At 55.8% G+C, this 23,821-nt stretch overlaps 1 protein-coding gene across 3 annotated transcripts; it reads left to right on the top strand.

Moving 5' to 3' along the window:
* The first annotated feature begins 76 nt into the window (after positions 1-76).
* On the top strand, positions 77-23,821 carry Thap4 (THAP domain containing 4). Of its 3 annotated transcripts, none has more exons than XM_027951685.2 (7): positions 77-268; positions 2,162-3,327; positions 14,010-14,169; positions 16,736-16,845; positions 17,735-17,838; positions 23,268-23,429; positions 23,594-23,682. In XM_027951685.2, the coding sequence occupies exons 1-6, from the start codon at positions 192-194 to the stop codon at positions 23,394-23,396; spliced, it is 1,746 nt and encodes a 581-aa protein (XP_027807486.1). In that variant the 5' UTR covers positions 77-191; the 3' UTR covers positions 23,397-23,429; positions 23,594-23,682. The 3 variants fall into 3 exon arrangements, with proteins under 3 accessions (XP_027807486.1, XP_027807487.1, XP_071475548.1); XM_071619447.1 differs by lacking the exon at positions 77-268 and adding an exon at positions 1,770-1,863; XM_027951686.2 differs by lacking the exon at positions 23,268-23,429 and having other exon boundaries at positions 81-268; positions 23,594-23,821.

Below are 23,821 nucleotides of genomic sequence, written 5' to 3' on the forward strand. Positions count from 1 at the left end.
TTGCCGCACGGCCTCGCCGGCCCGGCGACTCTGCGCCGGCCGCCGATTGCGGCGGGCCGGCGAAGCGCGCCGCCATCTTGCCGTACGGCGCGGCCGGCCCACGTCCCGGCCGTGTCGCCGCACTCCCTCGGGGCGGGCCGGGCGGCGGGCGGCGAGGCCGGAGCCTGGCGGCGCCCTGGGCCGAGCCCGCGATGGTGATCTGCTGCGCGGCCGTGAACTGCTCCAACCGGCAGGGCAAGGGAGAAAAGCGCGCCGTCTCCTTCCACAGGTACGCGACCCGCCGCTCGGCCCGCCACGCCCCCGGCCCGGCCCGGCCCGCGGGGAAACTGAGGCCGCGCGGCGGGCGCGGGAGGACGGGCGGCGGACGCGGTACCGCATGACCTTGGCCCGGCCGCCGTCCCTGGGCCGGCGCCGCGAGCCGAGGGCCGCCGAGGCCGCGCGGCGTCTACAGCCCGCGTCCCGCTCCGCGCCGCAGGCCCTCGCTGCACCCGGCCGCGGCGCCCGGGACCTGCGCGACCCTCGGGGACTGGCTCGGCGTGTGCAGCCCGGGCGGGGTGGGAGGCGGCGGCGCCAGGCTCGCAGCCGCCGCGGGCCGGGGAGACCGGCGACCCCGGACCCGTCCGCGTCGGAGCACGTGCCCCAGAAGTTGGCGGCCCAGGCCGAGCCGAGGCGAGCGGGCGGGCGAGCGGGCGAGCGGGCGGCGGGCGGTCGTAACGGCCTGAGGCGCAGCGGCCGGGCCCACTGGGGCCTCCGCCGAGAGGGGTTAGGAGGTCACGTGGCCCCGACGTCCGCACCTTCCGCTGCGGCCCGTCCTGGCCCACAGCAGCCTCAGGTGGGTTGGAGGACCCCAGGTGGACCGAGCCCGGAGAGGTGTCGTGCGGGCGCCTCTGCGCCACGACGAAGTGGTGGTCGAGGGTCTGGGTTAGCTGATGGAGGAGCTATAGTACCGTCCCTTCCGGTACCTCCCAGGACAGCTTGCCTTATTTTTCTTTTTCTGATTTTTAAAAGTTATGGCATGATGCACAAAATGTTTACTAGCCTAACCATTTTTAAGTGTTCCTCTAAGTGGCACTAAATACGGTGACACTGTATGCGGTCATCTCCACCATCAAGCTAAAACTGCGTAAATGCTAACTCCCCATTTCTCCTCCCACCTGCCGGCTCTGGGAATTTGGGTACTCTCAGTACCTGCTGTATGTGTCTTGGTGTCTGTATGGATCTGTAGCATGGATCGCGAGTACAGGCAGTACTTGTCCTGTGACCGGCTCATTTCACTCATTACATCCTTACGCTCACCTGGCTGGTGGAAGTGCACAGAAATACAGCCTTTGAGTCTTGCTCTAGAGCTGGGTCCATGCTGGGGCAGTCACCATGCCAGGCTCACTCTCTGGCCTTGCGCCCCTATATCTGCAGCCAAACTGCCTGGCTTCTCAATAGAGGAAGCCTCCCTGGTTTAAGTGCCCATAGTCTACCTTCTAGGCACACCCTCAGGGTTGGTCAGTGGTCAGCTTCTAGAGCTACTTCCAGTTGTCCTGGTACTTTATTGCTGGAGCTTCCTGTGTACCCATAGGGCATCTGTCACAGCCTGTGAGGAGCAATGAATTTTTCCTCTCTGCCCTATAGACTGTGGGCTCCCAAAGAGTAGACTGTTGAGCTTTCCCTATCCTATTCTAGTAGTAACTTGTAAGTACACATTTTTCCTTAAGTTAACCAGGGGCGTTTAACCATAGAGCCACATGCCCAGCCCTTTTTATTTTTTTATTTTGAGACAGGGTCTAAGTTGCTTAGGGCCTTGCTAAGTTGCTGAGGCTGCTTCGAACTCATGATCTCCTGCCTCAGCCTGTCAAGTGTCTGGGATTATAGGTGAGTACCACCATGCCCAGCTCCTTTAAGTCTGTAGAGGAGTTATTCTTTTTTAGTTGTAGATGGACACAATACTTTCATTTTTTCATATGCTGCTGAGGATTGAACCCAGGGCCTCACACATGCAAGGTGAGTGCTCTACCACTGAGCCCCAGCCCCAGCCCATGGAGTATTTCTTAAGCAGATGAAGTCAGTGCAGGTTTCCATGTTTGCAAAACACTTGTTTTGATTTTATAATTGGTAATTTGGGGGGGGAACATTTAATTATTTATGAGTACTTTTATCATTTATCCCGCAGGTTCCCCCTAAAGGACTCAAAACGCCTGATCCAGTGGTTAAAAGCTGTTCAGAGGGAAAACTGGACCCCCACTAAGTATTCGTTCCTCTGTAGTGAACATTTCACCAAAGACAGCTTCTCCAAAAGGCTGGAGGACCAGCACCGCCTGCTCAAGCCCACAGCAGTGCCCTCCATTTTCCACCTGACTGAGAAGAAGAGGGGGGCTGCAGGCCATGGCCGGACTCGGAGAAAGGACGCCAGCAAGGCCTCGGGGGCCATGAGGGGCCGCGGGAGCACAGCAGCCGGGAGAGGGGCCGTGAGCAGCTCTCCCTCCTCCAGTGGAACCCTGATGGCCCAGCCAGAGCCCCGCAAGCTGAAGCGAGCCACTCTGCAGGGCGATGCCACACCCAGGACCCCCCCAGATCCCCGCCTTCAGGAGCAGGCCCAGCAGTGTCTGGGGAAGACCCCAGGAGATGGACCATCGGCCACCAGGGCCGGCAGCCAGGGAGAAGAAGGAGCATGTGCGGAGGAAGCCAGGGGCCAGAATGCTGGCGCCGCCTGGGCCGAGGGTGGCGGGGCAGAGCGGAGCGGGGTGTCCGCGGAAGATTTCACTCCCCCCGGGTCTGGGGCCTGCAGGTTCATCGGCTCACTGCATTCCTACAGCTTCTCCTCCAGACACACTCGAGAGAGGCCTTCCGTTCCCCGAGAGCCCATTGACCGGAAGAGGCTGAAGAGAGACGTGGAGCCCAGCGGCAGCGGGAGTAGCCTGGGGCCGGACCAGAGTGTGGCCCACAGCCCTCCGAGGTCCTCGCTCACTGCCACGCCACAGAAGCCTGCCCAGAGCCCCTCCGCCCCGCCCACGGATGTCACCCCGAAGCCAGCTGCGGAGGCCGTGCAGAGCCAGCAGAGCGATGCCAGCCCCATGTCCATCAACGAGGTCATCCTGTCTGCATCGGGGGCCTGCAGGCTCATCGACTCGCTGCACTCGTACTGCTTCTCTGCCCGTCAGAGCAAGAGCCAGGTGTGCTGCCTGCGGGAGCAGGTGGAGAAGAAGAATGGCGAGCTCAAGAGCCTGCGGCAGAGGGTCAGCCGCTCCGACAGCCAGGTGCGCAAGCTGCGCGAGAAGCTGGACCAGCTAAGGAAAGCGAGCTTCCCCTACCTGAGCGGCCTGCTGCCCCCCAGCCGCGGTCAGTACCGAGCGTGAGTCCCCTCCCTCCCCCTGAGGTGGTTTTCCTGCAGCAGGGCCGGGTGACCTACTCCCTGGGTCTGGGATGGGACCTGACAGTAGCCACACTTTGTGGACAGGGGACTCAGATTAGATAGCTGACCTCACTTGCTCCTGGGTGTGTGGAAAGTTCACTGAAGGTCAGCCTGCACCCCACTGCACAGTGGGCCTCTGGTGGACCCCAGAAGTCTGCTCCCTGTCCATGCTCCCAGAGCCAAGCTCCAGGCAAGTTAGAATCTCACAGAGATAAAGCAGAGTGAGTGAACTCTCAGAGAAATGCAGGAGACCCTTCGCGTCCCTGGACACCCTTCCATCACTGTTTTCTGAGCGTCCTTGAGGCTAAATCATTTTGAACACCCATAATCATTTCTTTAAACATCTATCCAGTGTTGAAACATCTATTCAAGTACGATACAGTCTGTTCTGTAAAAATTAAAACACCACAGAAATATGGGCTAAGAAGTGCTGGGAATTCCCTAGTTCACCTACCTCCCAATTCTGGTCTCTGTTAGTATTAAAAGCTTGGTCTGTACTCTTCCCTGTTACCTTCTTGGCCATTGCGCACAGGTTTCTCCCTGTGTTTTCATGTATTTATTGGCTGGCTGTTTTCACCTTGTTTTAGTTTTATGTACTTTCAAAGTGGATTTCAAGGTATAATGTTTTATGTGTTAAGGATAGTGTCCTTTCCCTGTGGCGTGCATGTGGAAAGCGCTTTCCTGCCCCATGCTGGTGGGGTGAGAGTTTCCGGGGCTCCTGAACTTGTTTCCAGTACATGCTGCAGCTAATCTTTTGGAATTATTAATTTTATTGCTTAAGTTTTCATGATGTGGTCTCTTAAAGCAATCTGATTTTTGAGATCTTTGGAGGTTTTGTGCTAAGACAGGGTCTGATCTTGGAATGCACTTCTCTACCAGCTGGTTACATTGTTCTCTGCAGGCTTCCTGTCAGGCACTCAGTCTGTGGGTTTCTGCAGAGGGGTCAGCCTTTTCCTGGGGTTCTGGAGGTGACCTTTCTTCCTGTGCCTCTGCCAAGTTCTGCTTTAGGTTTTAAGACCTTGTTGTTAGATGCCTATATTTTCCTAACTTAGCAACACAGAAAAACCCTCTGTTATGTTTGAAGTCTTACCTGTCTCCTTATTTTCAGTCTTTTCCTATCGTTTTATTTGATAGCTTTTTAAAAATCCAGTCTGAGAATCATCATTTTTATTGAGTAATCCCTTGCAGTTGTGATTACTATTATGTTGGAATTTGGGTCTGCCTTTTATTGTTTAATTTTTTTTAAATTTATTTTTCTATTCTTCTGGTTTGTGAATTTATTTACTTATTTTTGGGGGGTTACTGGGGACTGAACCTAGAGGCGATGATCTGTGTTCCTCGGCCAGTTCCATGCTGGGCTGATTCCTGTAGCCTCCCGGGAGCCTTGCGGTGGGGCAGCTGCCCACCTTGTTCTTCACTGCACTGTGGGCTGCCCCAGGTGTTCTGCCTTTCCCTCTGCCTGTAGTGTCAGTCTGTACCATCTAGAAAGCGGTTTCCTAGGACTTTGGTTTTGTCTGTTGAGTCCGTAAATCAAGTCAACTGACATCTTAACATGTGGAGTCTTCAGTTCATGAACATGAGATACTTCCACTTATTAGGCTCTTATATAACATCATTTTTATTAGTTTTGTAGTTTTTAACAAAATATATACATATTTCGTGAGATTTATACCTAAATATTTCCACTTTGGGTGCAAATATTAATTCTGTTGTGTTTTAGTTTCAAGATCCAATTGCTTATTACTAGTATACAGGAAAGCAAACAATTTTTTGTATGTAAACTGCATATTCTGCAGCCTTGCTAAAGTTCCTGTTAGTTCCAGGAATTTTTTTGTGGATTCTTGAGCTTTTTCTGCATTCATATTGTCCACAGACAGTTCTGTTTTTTCCTTCCTAAACCATATGTCTTTATTTCTGTTTTTGCTCCTGTGGCACCAGCAAGGCCTTCGGGGTGGTGGTGAGCCGTGGTGAGAGGGAGCAGACTTGCCCAGCGCCCAGTCTTGGCAGGAAAGCTCCCCCATCCTCATGCCAAGCGCTGTGGTGCCATGACTTGAGAACTGAGAGTTTGGTCTTGCCTGACTCCTGGCACAGTGCTCTTAAGATTCTGCATCTCCTGAGTGTGGCTGAAAGGAGTGTCTTTTGTTATTTTTCAGAAGCCCTTTCAACCACACCTCAGTTGTGCTTCTAAGGCTACTCCTGGGGGTGGTAATGGTCACAAGAGGGTTGGAGCCGAAAGCCCCGTTGACCCCTGCCCTGGGTGTGGGCTACAGACTAAGCTAACCACTGTTGGCCAGTGATGAATCAGTAGTGCCCACACAGTGAGGCCCTGGACAGACCTAACGGTCCAGAGAGCTGCCATACTGGCCAGCACTGGAGGTGGGGAGGGCCAGGACATGCTGCATCCTCCCCCATGTTTCCTTCCATGGTCCAGATGTCCAGTTCCATTCCATCATGTCAAGAGCACACAGTGTATGATTTCTGATTTCACATAGGTTTAGGTGTGTCTTAGGCCTGGAATGTGGCTCTCTTGGTGAATGCCCCCGTGAACTTGAGAAGAGTGAGGGTGAACCCATCCCAACAGGCCTGCTCTTTCTGTGAGTGCCTGGGAGCAGGGGGTACATGGTCCCTAGGACTTTGCGGACCCGTGGTCTTTTCTGCATTAATTGCTTTCTCTGGTTGCATTAGCATGTATACCTTTCTCTTTTTCATGTGTCTCTATTTATGGTAGGCTTCTTATGGATAGCACATAATTGGATTTTATTTTTAAATCTGCTCTGATGCCTATCCTTTTTTTTTTAGGTTTTTAATTTTTTTCCTTTTGTGCTCTGCTTTTATTTAAAATATTCATTTTTCAGTTGTAGTTGGACACATACCTTTATTTTATTGATTTATGCTGAGGATTAAACCCAGGGCCCCCGCAAGATAGGCAAGTGCTCTACCGCTGAGCCACGCCCCCAGCCCCTGTGCTCTTGTTTTTTTGATGGTGTCTCTCTCAGCTGGTGTGCTTGGGCCAGTCCCCCTTGGGGCAGTCGCAGGAGCTGCTGGCTCAGCGTGGGCCTCCCCCAGCTCGCCCCCTGCTCCTCCTCCCGCTTCCTGTGTCCCCACTTCGTTAGCACACCAGTCTGGCTTCTGGCGGCCGTCTGGAGTTTGTGCTTCACATTCACAATGAGGCCACTTTTCATAGCACTGTGGTGTTGGAGAGTGAACCCCGTCCCTGCCTCCCTGTGAGTCGAGCTTGGTGTCAGCAGGAGAGGAGAGCACCCACCTGCCCTCCCTCCCCCACACTGCTCCTCCTGGCACTGAGCCCCCTCCAGCCCTGGGAGTTGCTCTGTCCCTAAGCTTTTGCTCCATGGGTGAGGCCTTCCCCCTGGCTCCTTTCAAGACCTTCCTTGTCCCTGGGCTTTTGTAGTCGGAGTGTGCTGTGCTATGTGGGGTGTTCTGGTGGCCAGTGTGCTCCGTGTTCTCTGCCTCCCCTGCCTCTGCGGTCTGCTGTCTGTTGCTAGTTTGGGGAGATCCTCAGCCATTCTCCTCCCTGTGCTTCTTGTGCTCCTTCCTGCTCTTTCTGGTATTCCCACTGCTCTTGTGAGGCGCTCTGGGTTCTATCTCAGGGCTTGCTGGTGCTCTGACTTGGACTGATTGTGTAGTGCCCCATGTTCCTCTGCCCTTCAGTTGGCGAGGTTTCTGGTGACCCCCCCTCGGCCCTGAGGAACCACTGAGGGCAGTCCTTTCTGCGGCAGCATCTTTATCTGAGCACTTTCTTGGGATCCTCCTGGGCGTCTCCTACATGGCTGTGTGCTCTCTCGCATAGCACAGAGCGTGCTGGACGCAGCTTCACAAACTCAGTCTGAAGACTGCAGCACCCAGCCAGAGACCTGAGGTGAGGCTTGCTGGAGACAGAGCCCTGCAGAGGCAGGTGCCAGGCTGTGGCCCCAGAGAGCCCCCCTGAATGCAGGCACTCAGTCTCCCCCACCACTGCCACCATGGGGCCCCTGCACTAGGGCCCTAGGGCTGCTGCCCAGGTTAGCAGACCTGGCTGTGGTTGTGTTAGGGGGCCATCTGTGGCTCCTACTTGGCGCTCCATGTTAGGGGGGCCGTCTGTGGCCCCTCCTCTGGTGTTCTGTGTTAGGAGGGCAGTCTGTGGCCCCTCCTCTGGTTCTCCATGTCTAGGGGCTGTCGGTGTCCCCTCCCCTGGTTCTCCATATTTAGGGGCCGTCTGTACCCCTCCTCTGGTTCACCATGTCTAGGGGCCGTTTGTGGCCCCCTCCTCTGGTTCTCCATGTCTAGGGGCCGTTTGTGGCCCCTCCCCTGGTTCTCCATGTTTAGGGGCCGTCTGTACCCCTCCTCTGGTTCACCATGTCTAGGGGCCGTTTGTGGCCCCTCCTCTGGTTCTACATATCTAGGGGCTGTCGGTGTCCCCTCCCCTGGTTCTACATGTTTAGGGGCCGTCTGTGGCCCCCTCCTCTGGTTCTCCATGTCTAGGGGCCATTTGTGGCCCCTCCCCTGGTTCTCCATGTTCAGGGGCCGTCTGTGGCCCCTCCTCTGGTGCTCCGTGTTTCGGGGCCATTTCTGTTCCCTCCCTGTGAGCCCACAGGAGGTTGTTTTGGTGTTTGTCCCTTTTTTGTTTTTCTTGTTAGATGGGGTGTGTTGAAAGCACTACTTGCTGGAGTTGAGACTGGAAGCTCCCCCACCATTGGTTTTAGTCTGGTTGTTGATAATATATGAAAAGGCTGCTTAATGTAGAACATAGTCACTGTAGCAGATTCTCTTATAATTCTAATCGTTCTTGAGTCTTTTGACTAACTAGATGGTCACACCTGTTGTTTGCATATAATAATTACATGGACCCTTTTGTGTTGTTTAATGCTATAGAAATACTTGCTCTATTTTCCCGCGTGGATTCTGGTTTCCTCTGTATCTGTGTGTGCCCCTCCATTTCATGGGTGGTAAAGCCAGGGCCTTGGTAGCATTTGGAAAGAGCCCCTAGCTCCTGGGTGCCCTGGCAAGGTAGCCCCTCTCCCTGGTCCAGCCCATGCTGGCCCGCAGCCTCAGCATCTTCCTCCATGACATACTGTGCTGTCGGTGCCATTTTCCTGTGACAGTGGGAGACAACCTGGTCGCCAGCACAGAGTGATATGAAGTGGCCCCCCAGGAAGGATTCTGCCCTAGGCCCAGGGCTTGTCTGTGCTGTTCCACCAGCAGGATGGGTGTAGGATGAGTGGAGGGGCTGTAATGTGCCTGGCTCGTGGTAGCTCCCTTTGCTGTGGCCAGTGGTGGTGGCAGAGGGGCCAGTTTCCTCCTCTACATGGCACACCTAATCTCTGGCCTGTCCTGCAAAGCTCCTTCCAGCTCTGCAGCCCTGTGTGCATCACTTCCTGTGAGAAGTGATCTTCTGAGTGAACTACAGTTCCCAGAATGCTCCTGGACCTAGCACCCACTTCCCGCAGCGCCTCCACAGCCAGGTGCAGACATTTCCTGGTAGTTGGCAGAAAACAACCTTGAGGAACCTTGCTGGTGTGCTGGAGTTCTAAAACCTTGGGAATGGGTAAGCCTGCTTTCAATGTCTCGGGCTAGGAAATGAAAGTTTAAATTTCTTGTACAAAATTCAAAATTTTTATCTTTGCATTTTGGTTAGATTTTAATAAAAGAAAAGTGAGATCAGAAGAAAATGCATAGCAAAGCCTTCCTGATCTACTTGAGGAGTTGGAAGTCGCAAACCCGTTAGGTCTCATTCATCATGCTTTTGTTGCATTTTTTAAAAATATGTATTTAGTTGCAGATGCACACAGAGTATCTATTTATTTTTATGAGGTGTTGAGGATTGAACCCAGTGCCTCACACATGCCAGGCAAGCACTTTACCACTGAGCTACAGCCTCAGCCCCAACTTTTGTTTCATTTTAAAATTTATTTTTCTAACGAGGTCTGATCATGCTCACAACTCTTGAGCATACAGTTTGACAAATTTCAGGCTGCAGTGTCCTCACCACCAACCCCAGGCTTCATTGAGAACAAGGCTGAGAGGCAGTAGCCAGGACACAGGAAGTGAGGGGTGGGTAGGGGACCAAGGCCCCAGGTGTCCAGAGCACTGTCTGGCAAGGTGTGACTGTCCCCGCCCAGCCTTCTATTGGTGTCCACATCAAGGCCATTACGAGCGGAGGCTGGGAGGGCCATGAAGGTGAGGTGTGGTCTGCAGTGTCCCACTGCGACCCTCAGGGCCCTGAGCAGCGCCTGTGCCTTCTGGACTTCAGCAGACACACAGGCACGCCTTACCTGCCTGCCTTGTCCATCGACCTCGTCCAGGGCTCCAGCCATGGGTCTCCAGCCAATGCCCCTGTATGCACCTTGCCCTGTGTCTCCCCTGAGCTTGCCCACCTGTTCCTGCTGCCAGTCCTGTGCAGGCAGCCACTGTCACTTTCCTACTGCCTGCCTCTGGGAGCCTCCCTGAGCACGGCGCAGTAGAAGTGTTCCCCTGGCTCTGGTGATTCTGTCCTGCTGGCCCCAGGCTTCTAACCTGCAGCTTCCCACCTCTCCCCTCCAGTTTTCTCCCCACCTGAGCCCCCAGGCACAGCCCCTATCTGAGAAGGTCTCATTCAGACCTGGCCACCCGATGTCACAGAGCTCAGAAGGGACAGAGTGCAACCCTGCTCTCACCCAGGGGGCAGTACGCTGCCCTGCCTCACTCCACCAGGCCCGTGGATTGGCTGGGCACCAAGCAGCTTATGGGCCTGAGAAGCATGGCTTCTGAGAGCCCTGCCCAGCCAAGGCCTCGCCATGCCCACAAGATCCCCAGGCCTTGTCACACAGTTCCCCTCCCTCCCAGGCCCACGACCCTCCACCATCTGTAGGCTCCTGCGTCTCTTCCGTCTCCCTAAGATCCCTCATGTGTATGCCAAGTCCTCTTGAGCTTTTGCCTAGCACTTAGGAGGGCTGCAGCAGAAACTCCTGGGCTCTTTTCCCTTCTAGGCAGAGTGTTATAAGCAAGTCTGCCTCTAGGGCACAAGGCACAGCATCCCAGCTGAGATCGTCTGGACTGTGTTCTCCCCAGCTGCCGCTGCCAGGTTTTCACAGGTATCCCCTGGCGAGTGCTGGGATCTGTCGCACTTGCTCAGTTGGATAGATAACAACTGGATGGATAACAGTGCTGGTAACCTAACGCCTCCCTCCAGGGCCAGCACCCCTAGGCACGGGCGGGTGAGGGTGGGCACGGGCCTGCTGTGGAACCCACTGCCTGTGTACCTCCACGGCTCAACACCACCCTCTCAGACATGACTGGGGCAGTGCAGGCTTCTCTCGATCCTCAGGAGCCACTGGTCAGGACACGGGATTTTGGGGTGACCACCAGCTTTCTTACCCACCAGGGAGGAGGGTGGGGAGGGGCAGCATCTGACATTGGGCCACACTGCAGCCAGTGGGCACCACTGGCCCTGACTGTGGGGTTCCAGGCCCAGCTCACCTGCCTGTGTCGTGAGACCAAGCTCCTTGGGCTCATGAACAGGATAGTCGGGGATAAGCGTGTGTGGTCCACACCACAGCAGGAGCTCTGTTTTAGTATGCAAATATCTTTAGAAATATTTTATCCCAAAATCAATGTTTCTGGCTTTTCCTAAAATCAGAAGATTGGAGCAGGACCTGGCCTCGGTCTGGGCATGGCACTGGCACCTGGTTACTGGGCCCGTGGGCCCTGGACGCCCTGGATGCCCAGTGGCCCTTTAGCATAGATGGGAGACTGATTTCAGCTGTCTGCTATAAGCCCTATCTTCCATAGGTGACGGCCAGTGGTCCAGGCCCTGGGTGCGGGGGCTCTTCTGGCTCTTGTCCAGCACCAGTATGTGTCTTGCATTGAGCATGTCTCAGTGGACCACACCTTTCTGGTGCCTGTGCATGGCATCTGCCACCCTGTTGGACCATTAGGTCTGTGGCCTCTGCCTCTCAGCATGGCTGGGTCCACCTTGGGTCTTCTGTGTGGAGAAGCCCCACCATGCCCCCACAGTGTAGCCTGGCCAGTGCAGAGTGTGCTCGGTCTGGTTGCTTGCCCAACATCTTACTCCTTGCTGTGGCCTGGCTGTGTTGTCTGCACACCGTGTCCACTCACCTCTTGTCAGGCAGGAAGACAGTTGCCTGTGCTGTGATGAGCACTTGCTCCTGGCTGTGGTGAGGAAATGTGGTTCTTGTTCTTCTGTCCTGTGCCTAAGAGCAAGGTCGCTGCTCTGCACTCCACTGGGGGCCAGTTTGCCTTCTGTTTCTGAATTCTCCTGGGTGCTGTCCCGTGACCCGCATAGGTGGTGTTCCGTGTTGGTTTTCCTCCTCCTTCCCTGTCTTCTCCTAGCCTGTGTTTTCTTCCCTGAGTTCTTGCACTTAGGGTGAACGGTCTTTCTTCACTGTGAGCCAGACGCGGCGTGTACACCTGTAGTGATTCTGGAGGCTGAGGCCAACTGGGGAAACTTAGCGAGACCCCATCTCAGAATGTGAATAGACAAACCAGGGGTGGCACACCCATTGCTCCCAGGGCCCAGGACAGCTCTGTGTCTGTGGCCAGTGGCTGGCCTTGCACCTCAGCAGATATGGAGCCTCCCTGGCCTCTCTTCTTGGCAGCCTGCAGGGCCACAAGGGCTGCTCCCCAGCCGCCTGCCCACTCTCTGTTTTCAAAAGCCAGTGTGCATCTCATGCTCTCTGTCTCCCTCGCCCTATCTTTGAGGACTGCCCTCCAGGCTTTAAGAACAGGCCTCCTTCGGGCCTCCTCGGTCAGCTGCAGTGCCTGCTGGTAGAGGTATCCTGTTGCCTAGTGCTGGGTCAGGTGTGAGTGTGCCCTCTCTGGAGGGGCTGAAGTGAGGGCAGCTGGGGGGGGGTTTCTTGCCTGGGGAGAGGGTGGCTTCTGGGTCTGGGGAGGGCAGAGTTGTGCCCCCAAAAGCATGGGTTCAGATGTCCCACTAGTGAGTGTGTAGTCCCTCCAGGCCAGTGGCCCCAGTCCTGCCTCCTGAGTAGCATCCAGCTCTGTTGCTGCCACTGAGCATTTACCCACCAGGGGGCAGCTGTGGCTCATCCCAGGCCCTGGTCTGCTGGTCCACAGGGCCGGCTTTCGTGTGCCAGGGTCAAGTGTGTGAGCAGTCAGGAACGTGCAGGACTTTCCCTATGAGGGCAGGCACGCTGTACTCGAGCCCTGACTCCTGGACATGGTTGCTGCTACCTCATGCTGACCTCTGCAGAGGGCCACAGCAGGACACCTGTGCTTCCCTCCCTGGAAGGCTCAGGTGTGTTGGGGGTTGAGGCTGCAGATCACCACTCGAGGAGCAGCAGGTCAGATTCTGGAGCCCTGGACTGATTCACAGGCAGACCAGCCCCCATCCATTCCCCTGACCCCAGGCTGCTGAGTTGGCCAGGCCTGAACCGGCCCCTGCCTGGGCTCTAGCCCAGAGCCAGGTCAGCTGGTAAGAGCCACAGGCAGGGCTTTGACATCAGCCTGTCCAGAACAGGGTCTCGTGAAGTGGGCCCTGCTTGGTGCAGAGGCAGGGTGGGCTGTGACAGCGGCTCTGACGGTCACCCCATGTGTGGCACTCAGGGGCCAGAGCCTGGAGAGCCTGAGGTGTGAGGAGGACATTCCGTCTCAGTGCTGAGTCTGAGAAACTCGGGATTGGGCTTCTTCAAAGCCACAGCTGTTGGCCTGAACGCCAGGCCCAGGCTGCCCCGGACGCTGGTTGACAGCGCTGGGCCTGCAGCCTGTTCTCGGTCTGTATCCCTGGCATTCATGATGGCAGCTCATTGTGCAGGGGCTCAGGCCAGAACCCTCAGGGCCACTCTGTGTCACACGTCTAAGCTGTCGATAGCTGTTGCTCTGACCTCCGGGGGTCCTGAGTTCATCTTTCCTCTACCTCCCCTACTGCCACTCAAGCCTCCTGGCAGAGCTGGCCTGGAGGGCATCACGGGTGCTTGCCTTGGCCGTAGGTGGGTGGGGTCAGCCCAGCCCCCCACACTTCTGCTGCTCCCTGGTGTCATGTTCCAGCCTCCAAGCACAGGCCCTGGGAAGGCAGGGTCCACACTGGGGAAAAGTGTCCTGGCTCACTGGAGGCAGCCCCAACAGGCAGTGAGAGGTAGGGGACATAGAGGCACTTCACCCAGCTGACCTTGGGTCACTCGAAGCCACTCTGTCCCCACCACCACCATCCCACCTCTGCCCACCCCCAAGCCTCTCAGCCCAGCTAAGGTGCTGCTTGATGATGCACAATGGGGAAGACCTACAGCCTGCTCCATAAGCTAGTCAGCCTCACCTTCCAGCCCCACACCCCTGTACTCTTTACCTTGCCCTGCCCGGCCTCTCACCCCTGCTCTCCATCTCCACGTCCTTGCCCAGGGTCCTTGATCCCGTGTGGGAGCTGCTATCCACCCTTGTTGGGAACCTGGGGGACCTCTGGCCCTTCCCTGGACACCCAGGCTCCTCTGGGTTCTGTTTTCTGTGGTCACTCAAGAGGTTCTGACAATGGGTCTTGCACATGACATATGCTGGTGCTCAGCTGTACCTGTCTGAGCCATGCTCTTGGCAACGTGTGCATTTTCCCTGTAAGCCCAGCAAGGTGTATAGGAGGATGCCACTTACTCTGCTGTTCTTCTGTCCTCAGAGCCTCCCAAGATGAACCCAGTGGTGGAGCCGCTGTCTTGGATGCTGGGTACCTGGCTGTCTGACCCTCCGGGAGCTGGGACCTTTCCGACCCTGCAGCCCTTCCAGTACCTGGAAGAGGTGCACATCTCCCATGTGGGCCAGCCCATGTTGAACTTCTCGTAAGTCCTCCACTATAGGCTCCTGAGTCTGGGCTGATCCAAAACAGAGACACCAGCAGGAAGGTACAGCAGGAACCTGGTAGCCTCTTGGCTTCCGGAACCTGGTGGCCGAGGCAGGAGTGGCGGGATGGTCTCTCTGGTCCCATCACTTATATAAAGATGTTAGGCAGACCACAGAATCGTAGGCTTGTTAACCAAGCATGGAGCAAGAGCTTGTTTAAATCTGATTTCAAGCTGAATTCCCGTGTGGAAGTTAGTCACCCCAGTATTGCTGAGAACAAGGGGTGTGGCTTTCCTTCATATTTACCCATGAGCTAGTTAAGGATCGAAGAATCTGTTAGTACTGTGGTTCTCAGAGTCTCTGCCTGCAGGAAAGCAGAGATCCTCTGAGGTCCTCAGCTGTGTCCCATGACACACTCACTGGGAGAACACTTCTGTTCTGGGGGCAGAGTGCTCCCATGGTCTCAGAAATGAGGAGGGAGCTGTGCACCTCCTCCTGCCTCTGCTGTCTGTTGACAATGGCAGTGGCAGTGAGTCAGCCTGGCGCACTGGACCTCTTCTAAGGTGCTCAGGACCAGACCTATTCCAGCTGTATAGTGTTAGATTAGGGACGTGTGCACAGACTTCCGGTTGCACACGCTAATCTTGAAATAGAAATCTGGAGTGCTCCACAAGTTAAGCACTCCTGAGCCCTGACGTTATGCCGTTTTGAGTTTCAGATTTTAGGAGCTCCACTTGTATTTGTGTAACACCTCCAGTCTTGGAGGGATTTAGAAGGTCACACCGGGCTCAGGGATCCTCCTACCTCGGCCTCCTAGGCCGCTGGACACAGGCACTATCTGTGCCCAGATGTGGTGTTTTAGATTGAGCAGACAGGGCCTATGAACCAGAGTGAGTATCTGAGAACCAGAACGGGTGTCTGTGTCAGCCTTGCCTCGCTGTGACCAGAAGACCCAATGACACTTAGAGGAGGGCAAGTCCAGGGGGCTCACAGTTTCTGAGGTCTCAGTCCACAAATGGCCTTCTCCGGGGCCGAGGTGAGGCAGTATTCATAAGGAAAGGTCCCATGGAGCTAGGTGTAGCTCAACAGAGGGAGGTTCTGGAGCTGCCCCCAGCATCCATGGTGCTTGGGCAGCACTGTACCGGAGGTGGGTGACCAAGAAGCAGAGAGATGGGGGTGGGGCATAGGGAGGACACACCTTGCAGGGCAGCCATGCCCACCTTCCACAGTCCCCACAGCCAGCCATTCACACAGGGTGGACAGACCAGGGGACAGCCGTCACAGTCCAACCTGTAACAGTGGGATCTTGGGTGATACAGATAATGCAGACCAGTGTCATTGCTGGGTTCCGTTCGCGACTAAAACACGCATGGGTCACTTCAGGTAAACTGGGCTAACTAGGTGTGTAAAACCACACAAGAGACACAAACACCTTCTTCTTTGGGGTCGCTGTGACGGCTCCTCTGACTTTAAGGTCTCCAGGAAGAGAGAGAGAGCACGCGCTGACCCCTTGTATTTAGGAAAAGCTATTCAAATGAGGCAAGGGGTCAGGTTTCAAGGGGCTAAATCTATCTTCATGATGTCCACTGTCAGCAGGTTGATGACATCTAGGTAGGCCACACGCAATGGCACAGTAAGAGGAGGGGACACACACAAGGCCCTTCCATGGAACATTCCATCCTAAACAGGGCAAGGGGTTAGATTATAAAGGAACAGGTGAGCACAGCTCCACCTATGGGGCTGTAGCAAGACACCCAGGCATGAGACACCATCCCTCAAACCCAAGAAGGGTGGGGAAAGCTCTGCCACATTTCTGCGACTGAGCGCCTCAGTACCCTGCCGGGGAGTGTGACTCAGTCACGTGCAAGGTTGGTCTCCCACATGTCATTAGTCTCTTTAAACTATGGCCTGCAGCCAGAGGGCTGGCGAGTCCATCTTGTAACTAGCATGAAAGAACAATGGGATGGGATCTCGTGTGAACACAGTGCTAGACATGCACGTCCCCTAGACTCAACGATGCCTCTCTTATGAGCAGATGCCCCAGGCAAGGTGCAGCTGCTGACCCCGACCTGTTAGAAGTTCACCTGTGAGAGTCGTACACAGATTGCCTGGAGATGTAGAGGGAGGTAGTTTTCAGGCTGTGGGCACATGCCCCGTGGGAGCCATGGACCCCTCTTCCTTGTGCTCCTGTGCCTGCTACAGGGGCACATGCTGGCTAGGGATCGTGCCCCAGCCCAGTGCCTGCTATGTCTCTCCCATACAAACCACTGGACTTGGGTTAGGTATAGCTCAACAGAGGGAGGTCCTGGAGCTGCCCCCAGCATCCATAGGTGCTTGGGCAGCACTATGCAGGAGGTGGGTGACCAATAGGCTTGGGGAACAGAGCACCAGGGGTGGACAGGAAAGAGCCAAGTCCTAGAGTGGTAGAGGTGGCAGATTCCAAGCGCCACTTCTGTCTCAGGTGAGACTGGCTGCTGTGGCCCATGGCCCCTCTGGGGTGGCTTCACTTCTGGGTGTGGGCGCTGGCAAGCCCAGTGCCTGCCTGACATCTCAATTTCCCTCCAGGTTCAACTCCTTCCACCCTGACACGCGCAAACCCATGCACAGAGAGTGTGGCTTTATCCGCCTCAAGCCCGACACCAACAAGGTGGCCTTCGTCAGCGCCCAGAACACAGGTACTGCCCACACCCAGCAGAGCAGGGGCAAGGGCCACAGAGCTCGCTGGCCAGTGGTGTGGCAAGCAGGGCTCGCAGATGCCCTCCCAAGCATCCTTGCTTGGGGACAGTGGAGGCATGGTGTACTTGTGAGCTGCAGCCTGCAGGTGCCAGCTGAGGAGCAGGGCTCCGCGAGGGCAGGCAGGTGTGTGGCAGGGTCCTTTCCTGAAGGCAGGCTTGCCCCAGCATGAGTTCCTTCTGAAGTAGTTGCCCAGCCACACCATGACTTAGAAGACTGCCACGTGTCCTGGCCCATGCCTGAAATCCCTATGACTCGGGAGCCTGAGGCAGGAGGATCGGAAGTTCAAGACCAGCCTCAGCAACTTAGGTTTTGAGCTGTGGTATTCAATCTCCAGTACCAAAAATGAAAAAGAAATTACCCTCATTTAGCTTGCATAGCTGTTGACCTTACCTACTTGCCCAAAAGCTGCTCAATTTGGGTGTTCAGGAAGCACCCAGTCTGGAGCGGAGCTGCCCAGGCATTGGTGGGAATGGCAACTGAGGAAGTCAGAGGGTGTGTCCACCACACAGTGCTCCAGCCGGGGGTTCTGGTAGGAAGGCTGGGTCCAGGGCACCTCTGTAGAAGCCAGCCCCCCAGCACTGGTCCTGTGCCGTAACACATTCAAAACCCGGAAGGCCATGTGCAGGCCAGGGGGGCCTTGCACTGGAAGGCTCAGAGGCCAGCCTCCTGGTGAGGGGAGGAAGACTCAGAGGCCAACCTCCTAGTGGGGGAGAGGCTCAGAGGCCAACCTCCTGGTGGGGGGGTTCAGAGGCCAGCCTCTTGGTGGGGGGGGTTCAGAGACCAGCTTCCTGGTAGGGGGAGGCTGCAGCTGAGCTCCACCCCCTGCAGGCGTCGTGGAGGTGGAGGAGGGTGAGGTGAATGGGCAGGAGCTGTGCATCGCATCCCACTCCATCGCCAGGATCTCCTTCGCCAAGGAGCCCCACGTGGAGCAGGTGAGCCCGCCTTTCCCGCGGTCTGTGGTGTGTGGGGGGCTGGGTGGCCTCCCCAGGCGACCTTCTGTGCCTTCTCACTCCTCCCTGTCTGGTGTGTAGGTGGTTGGTGGTCCAGGCTGCTGGCCCCTCGTGATCACCCTTGTGTTGCTGGGTCAGAGGACACATGTGCTCTGCGTTTTGGTGGAGGTTGGCCTGCCCCTCCTGGTGGGCACTCTTCCTGTGTGCTGCTGTCCCCAGTCCCTTTGAGTGTGACAGCACTGTTCACTTTTGAACCCAGCATTTGAGGGAGAGGGCTCGCCCCCTGGTGGAGCCGCAGCAACTCTGCTAGTGTGTGGCCTCCGCTTTGCCTGGGGCTTGGCCTGGGCGGCTCTGCCTGGGCGGCTCTGCCTGGGCTCTGCTCTCTCTGGCTGGATGGTGGCGGGAGCTCCCCTGCAGCCCTCTCTGAGTTCCCTTCCTTGTCAGGGCCTGTGTTCTTGCCAGGTTCTCCTGTGCTCCCACTGCTCCTGCACAGTCAGACCCCTGACCTCCCAGACGTGTGTGCTCTGGTGACGCACTGCAGTTCTGGCGCCCCAGGGGGTGAGCAGGGTCCCTTCCTGACGCCAAAGGGACTGAGCAGAGAGGCATGCAGCCTCTCCCAGGGATACCTGGTGCAGGGGCTCAGGACTCCTGTGCCCCTCTGTGTCTGCAGGAGGTTCCCACACGCCTCTGTCCACAAGTTTCTTATTGTTCTTAAGCATCAAGATCACATCGAAATGCAAATAAGCCTGAGGGCTGGTGGGGGCTGGCAGGCTGTTACAGCAGGTCCCAGTCCCTGGGATGACAGGCATGTGCCACCACACCAGCCTGGAATTCCTTCACAGCCAAATGCGCAGCGGGTAAGTGACCTTGCTGAGCCCACTGGCACATGTGTCCCCTGCTGGGTCCAGAGCCCTGCCGTATCCTGAAGCCTCCCTCCTAGCTGCAGGACTCGCACACTGTCCTGTTCTACGCCTTGTCCTGTGGTAGGAATCACGCTCAGCAGGCCCCACCGTCCCACTGTATTTCCTGAAGCTCAGGGGGCCGTCTGTGTTGACGGTGTGTTCTTTGCTCCTGGTGAATGTCCTGCTGGTGAACCTCACAGACACGGCTTGGACAAGAAGGTTGTGCTCCCTCAACCTCATGCCCCAGCACCCCTAGTTTCCTGGGCCACCTATGCTGCGGCCAGAAGGGACTCCTTCCTCACACACAGACTAAAGAGGGCGCTTGAGTCTGCTCTGTTATGTGCTTTTCCCAAGTCAGCCCCACTGTCTGCCAGTTATCATAGCCCGATTCTGCGTGTCAGAGTGCGATGCCTGGTGTCGCAGTGCGGGCGCCTCTCGAGGGGTCTCTGCTACCTCTCTGCTTTCTCTGTCCTGGTCCTTTTGCTGTGCTCTCAGGGAGCTGTCCTTGTCTCCCAGCTGTCGTGCTGCATCTGGAGTTTTGCTGGTAGACTTCCTTTCCACGGACTGCCTTCTGTTCCCCTTGTGTCCTTTTTAAACCGACTTCTCTGACTTCATCCGTGGGCTCGGCAGCTTCTCCTGGGCTCCCTCTGAGAACATTTGTTTTTGAGATGGGGTCTCACTGTGCTGCCCCAGCTGGTCTTGCACTCTGGCCTGGGATGCTCCTCCTGCCTCCGCCTCCCTACTAGCTGGGGCTGCGGGCGCTGCCTCTACACTTGCTTCTCACTGAGGTGCTGGTTGTGGTCTTAGTTTTCTTCTTTCTCTATTCTTCTGTTCCTCCCAAGTTGCTTTATAAAGTTTTGTTTTGTTTTGATTCTGCACTTCCTCTTTGAGGTTTCTTCAGATGCATGATGTGTGGCGGGGGTCCCAAGACCACCCCCAGCCAGATTCGTGAGTAGGACTGAGCAGAGTAGCACTGGAAGCCAAGGCACCCTCACCCCCAACAGAAGGGACACAAGGAAGGCAGGAAAGGGACAGGGGCAGGTAGGTCTGGAGGAAACAGGCACCAACTCTCCGACAGAACACACCCCAGTCCCCATAAGAGTGAGGCCAGGGAGAACACTGCAGGCTGCACACCTGGGGTGGTTGGGGCTGGTCCCGCAGCACCCTCCCGGTGTGTGTGTGTGTGTGTGTGTGTGTGTGTGTGTGTGTGTCAGTGCAGACCCCAGGAGGAAAGAGGTTTCTGCATGGACTCCTAAGAAGGAGACTCTGTCCTGCTGCTGGAAGCCAGCCCAGCTGCCGGGTTCAGGGCTGGGCATCTCCTCCTGATGGCCCTGTGCTCTGGGCCTAGCCAAAGGCCCGCTGGTGCTCTGAGGCACTGATGCCCTGCTCTCTGAATGTTAAAGATATAATCCACATACTGCAGCAGTCAGTCCCTTAAAGAGCACAATTCTGTGACTTTTAGTGTTCCCAGAGTTGTGAAACCATCACCAGTTGATTTTACAGCATGTTCACATCCCAAAAGAAACCCTGTGCCACCAACTGGTTCCCTCAGGTCCCCACCCTCCCTGGCCCTTGACAGACGCTCATCTGTGTCTCCAGACTGGCCAGTTCCGAGCGCTTCCAAAGATGGGGCCATGTTCTTGGGTCTGGCTTCTCTCACTAGGCCTGACGTCCTCAAGGTGTGTCCAGGGCAGGCAGCTTTCTGTTTGTCCGTCTGTCTCTGATGGGCAGGCTGGGGTCGTGCTGTTGGTGGTAGGAGTCGGGCTTCCCTCTTCCTGGGCTGCGTGTTCCCAGGTGCCTCCTGGTGCCCTCTGCAGATACCAAGGAGCCCAGCCTCTGGAGGCCACCTGCGGGCACTGCTCCCCAGGTCTGGCCACCCCCGCGTTTGTGCCGTCCTGCTGTCTGACTCCTTGTGCTGCAGCCCGTCAGGCCTGGCAACAGCCTGGCCAGAGCAGGGCTGCCCGTTGCCCCCTGAGGTTCAGAGAGGACCCAGGACCCAGAGCCACTCTTCCCAGTGTCCAGCAGGAGCTCTCCTTGGGGGGACCCTGCCTCTGTCAGTCACCAGTAGCTCTTCAGACGGAATCGCTTTTGTTTTTAAACTTGCTTTTGAGAACAGATGTTTAATTTTGTCTGATTCAAGTTGCCAGTCCTGTCCCTCCTAGATTCTGTGTGGTGTCTTACTGAAGCAGTCTCTCTACTAACACAGGCTCTGCTTCCTGGAAGCCGCACAGTGGGACCTAGACCCTCCCTCGGTGTCCCTGACCCCGCTGCGTTGACGGGCCTGTGTGCCGTGGGAGATGCCTGCCCTCCCAGGGGGGTCAGCTGCCCACACCTGCAAGGATTCTCCCACACGGCCCTGCCACCTCTGTCCATCACTGGACCCCGTCATGTACCCCATTTTCTTGGTGGAATACATCTTTTGGCTGTTGGATGCTCTGTGCTCGTGCACTCAGTCACATACGATCCACACTTGTGTGCAGGATGTTACATGCTGGTGGACAGACAGAAAAACGAGGCCCTCACAGGAAGTCTGTCTGTTCCTCAGACGCCCATAGGGTCCCCAGTAGGACATGTCCCATGCTGGAAGGCTGGCAAGTGGCCAGACAGTGCCCACCTGTGTGTGTCTGCTCTTTCCCCAGCGGGACCAGTGGAGACAGGTGTGGGGTCCCTGGGGAGCGTGGCCTGCGGGCTGCACTGCTCCTCTGCGGTGCTTGTGTGGGTCCTTGTCTCTGGGTGCATCTGGAGGCTGGGGACAAAGGGATGGGGGGTGTGGACAGGTTCTGTGGGGCTAGTGCTGGTGCCTACCTTTTGGGTCTTTTTATTTTATTTTGTGTGTGTGTGTGTGTGTGTGCTGGGGATTGAACTCAGGGATATTTAACCGCTGACACACACACCAGCCCTTTTTATTTTTTATTTAGAGACAGGATCTTGCTAAGTTGCTTAGGGCCTCGCTAAGTTGCTGAGGCTGGCCTCAAATTTACAATCCTCCCGCCCCAGCCTCCTGAGCTGCTGGGATCACAGGTGTGGCCACTGCACCCGACTGGCCATTGTCTTGGTGCTGGGGTTGGAACCTGGGTACTCTTCTACCCAGCCTCGCCCCAGCCCTCTCTGGTTTCCTATGAGGGTCTCATTCTGTCTGTCCACCTGCGCATATCATACCGCATTTTGAATCAAGGTGGCACGGTGCTTGCTGCCCTCTGCTGCGCCAGGCCAGCGGCACCTTGCTGCTCTCGGGGTCTTCTGGGTCTGTGCTCCACTCCTGCGCCTTTCCCCCCCCTTCTTAAATAGTGCTTTTGAAAGAACAGAACATCTTAGTGCTGTTATCAGTTCTTTGTTCTGTAGTTAGTGTTTTCCGTGTCCTGTCGGATTTTTTTTACTTAAGAAAAGCTGGAGAGATTTATAGCTCACGCTCCTCAGGAGGCTTCTTGGCCTTTCCTTTGGCTTGAGGTCTACCATGTGGGGTGGCCAGGTTCCCCCCATCAGCCCCCCGGCTCCAGCACCATTTCTCGTTTCTCAAAGACTGCCTTCCACTCGATGTTTGTGAGTCTGTCCGTGTGCAGGGCGGACACTGGACTCCACTTTTCTTCCTCCTAACACCACGCTGGGTGGACCCTGTGCTTTCTGTTAAATTAACTAATACTCATGGTCCAGCATTTCCATTTTTCCAAAATTCATCTGACTCTTCTAGGACCCAGTTAGAACCAGCTTGTTAGTTTCTAAAGGAGCATTTGTTTGGGTCACTGGAATTTCCAGCTGAATGTGCAAGGGGGCACCTGAGCCCTCGGTGCAGTCTGTGGTCAGTCTGGTCGTGCTGTGGTATGTGGTGTGTGCCCCCAACAGCAGAGCAGAAGGGGCAGCTGCAGCCTCCAGCCCTGTGGGGCTGTCACCCGTGGACACAGAGGCCTGCAGCGAGAGGAGATGGTCTGTAGACCCATCATGAGGCCAGGGACGTCCGTGGCACTGCACTCTGACAGGTCTAGGTCTCTCCTGTCCCAGATTTCATGACCCTGTGCAATGTATTGGTATTATACATCTTTTGTAGAATTTATCACTAAGGATTTTGTGGTTTTGGGTGCTGTTATAAATGACTTTTTTTAATTTTCCAATTTTTTTTGCTAGTATGTAGAAATAACAATGAACTCTTAAAATATTCTTTTATCACATAATCTTGTTAAAATCATTTACTTCACTGACTTTTTTTTATAGATTTCTTCTCTCTGGGCCTTGGTCCTGGATGCCTAGTATTTCTCTGGTGCCCTTGTTGATTGATTGATTGATTGATTGGCACTGGGGCATGCTAGGCAGGTGCTCTGCCACCAGGCCATACCCCAGCCCTTTTTACTTTGAGACGGGGCTGAGTTCTAGGCTGGTCTGGGGCTGCAGGTGCAGGTAGATTTCTCCAGCTAACCCCAACCCTACAAGAGTGTTGGTGGGTCAGCAAGCACTGGGGCAGGCGGGACCTTCTGACCCGACACCTGATTACTGCGTGCTCCTTTCTCGTGGAAACAGCCTCATCGGGATTCTCATGGACTAGTGGCTGCACAGGTGCTGGCTGGGGTTTCCCAAGGACACGTTGGCCTTGAATCCAGGCTGCAGGTGAAGGTGGAGGTCACAGCAGGGGAGCACGTGAGGTGCTGAGTGGAGACCGAGAACAGGACATCTCAACCTGAGGTGACCAGCTCCACTTTCACCTGTGGGCGCAGGCCTAGGGTGGGAAACCAGGACCTTGGTGCCCTGCGGGGGCTCAGGGCCCAGCATCACCCGCTGGTTTGAGGCCTGGGTGAGTGGATCTTTTGTAAATAAAACTAAGGCATCTTGTTTTGTTCTCTACTCAGATTACCCGAAAATTCAGGCTGAATTCTGAAGGCAAACTTGAACAGACAGTGTCCATGGCGACCACCACGCAGCCACTGACCCAGCATCTTCATGTCACCTACAAGAAGGTGACCCTGTAGCCAGCACTCCAGAGCCCGGGCCCTGCATGGCTGCAGGCTGTCGGGGCTGCGCTGTCCAGATGTTCCTGGAGTGGTGTCGAGAAACCAAATAAAAGGCCTTTATTTTTA

The sequence above is a fragment of the Marmota flaviventris genome, chromosome 11 (genome assembly GCF_047511675.1).
Source record: "Marmota flaviventris isolate mMarFla1 chromosome 11, mMarFla1.hap1, whole genome shotgun sequence".
Lineage (NCBI taxonomy): Eukaryota > Metazoa > Chordata > Mammalia > Rodentia > Sciuridae > Marmota > Marmota flaviventris.

Coding starts and splice junctions, on each gene's coding strand:
- Thap4 (XM_027951685.2), top strand. CDS start 192: ATGGTGATCTGCTGCGCGGCCGTGAACTGCTCCAACCGGCAGGGCAAG. Junction 3,328..14,009: donor CCTGCTGCCCCCCAGCCGCG/GTCAGTACCGAG, acceptor TTCTGTCCTCAG/AGCCTCCCAAGATGAACCCA. Junction 14,170..16,735: donor CAGCCCATGTTGAACTTCTC/GTAAGTCCTCCA, acceptor ATTTCCCTCCAG/GTTCAACTCCTTCCACCCTG.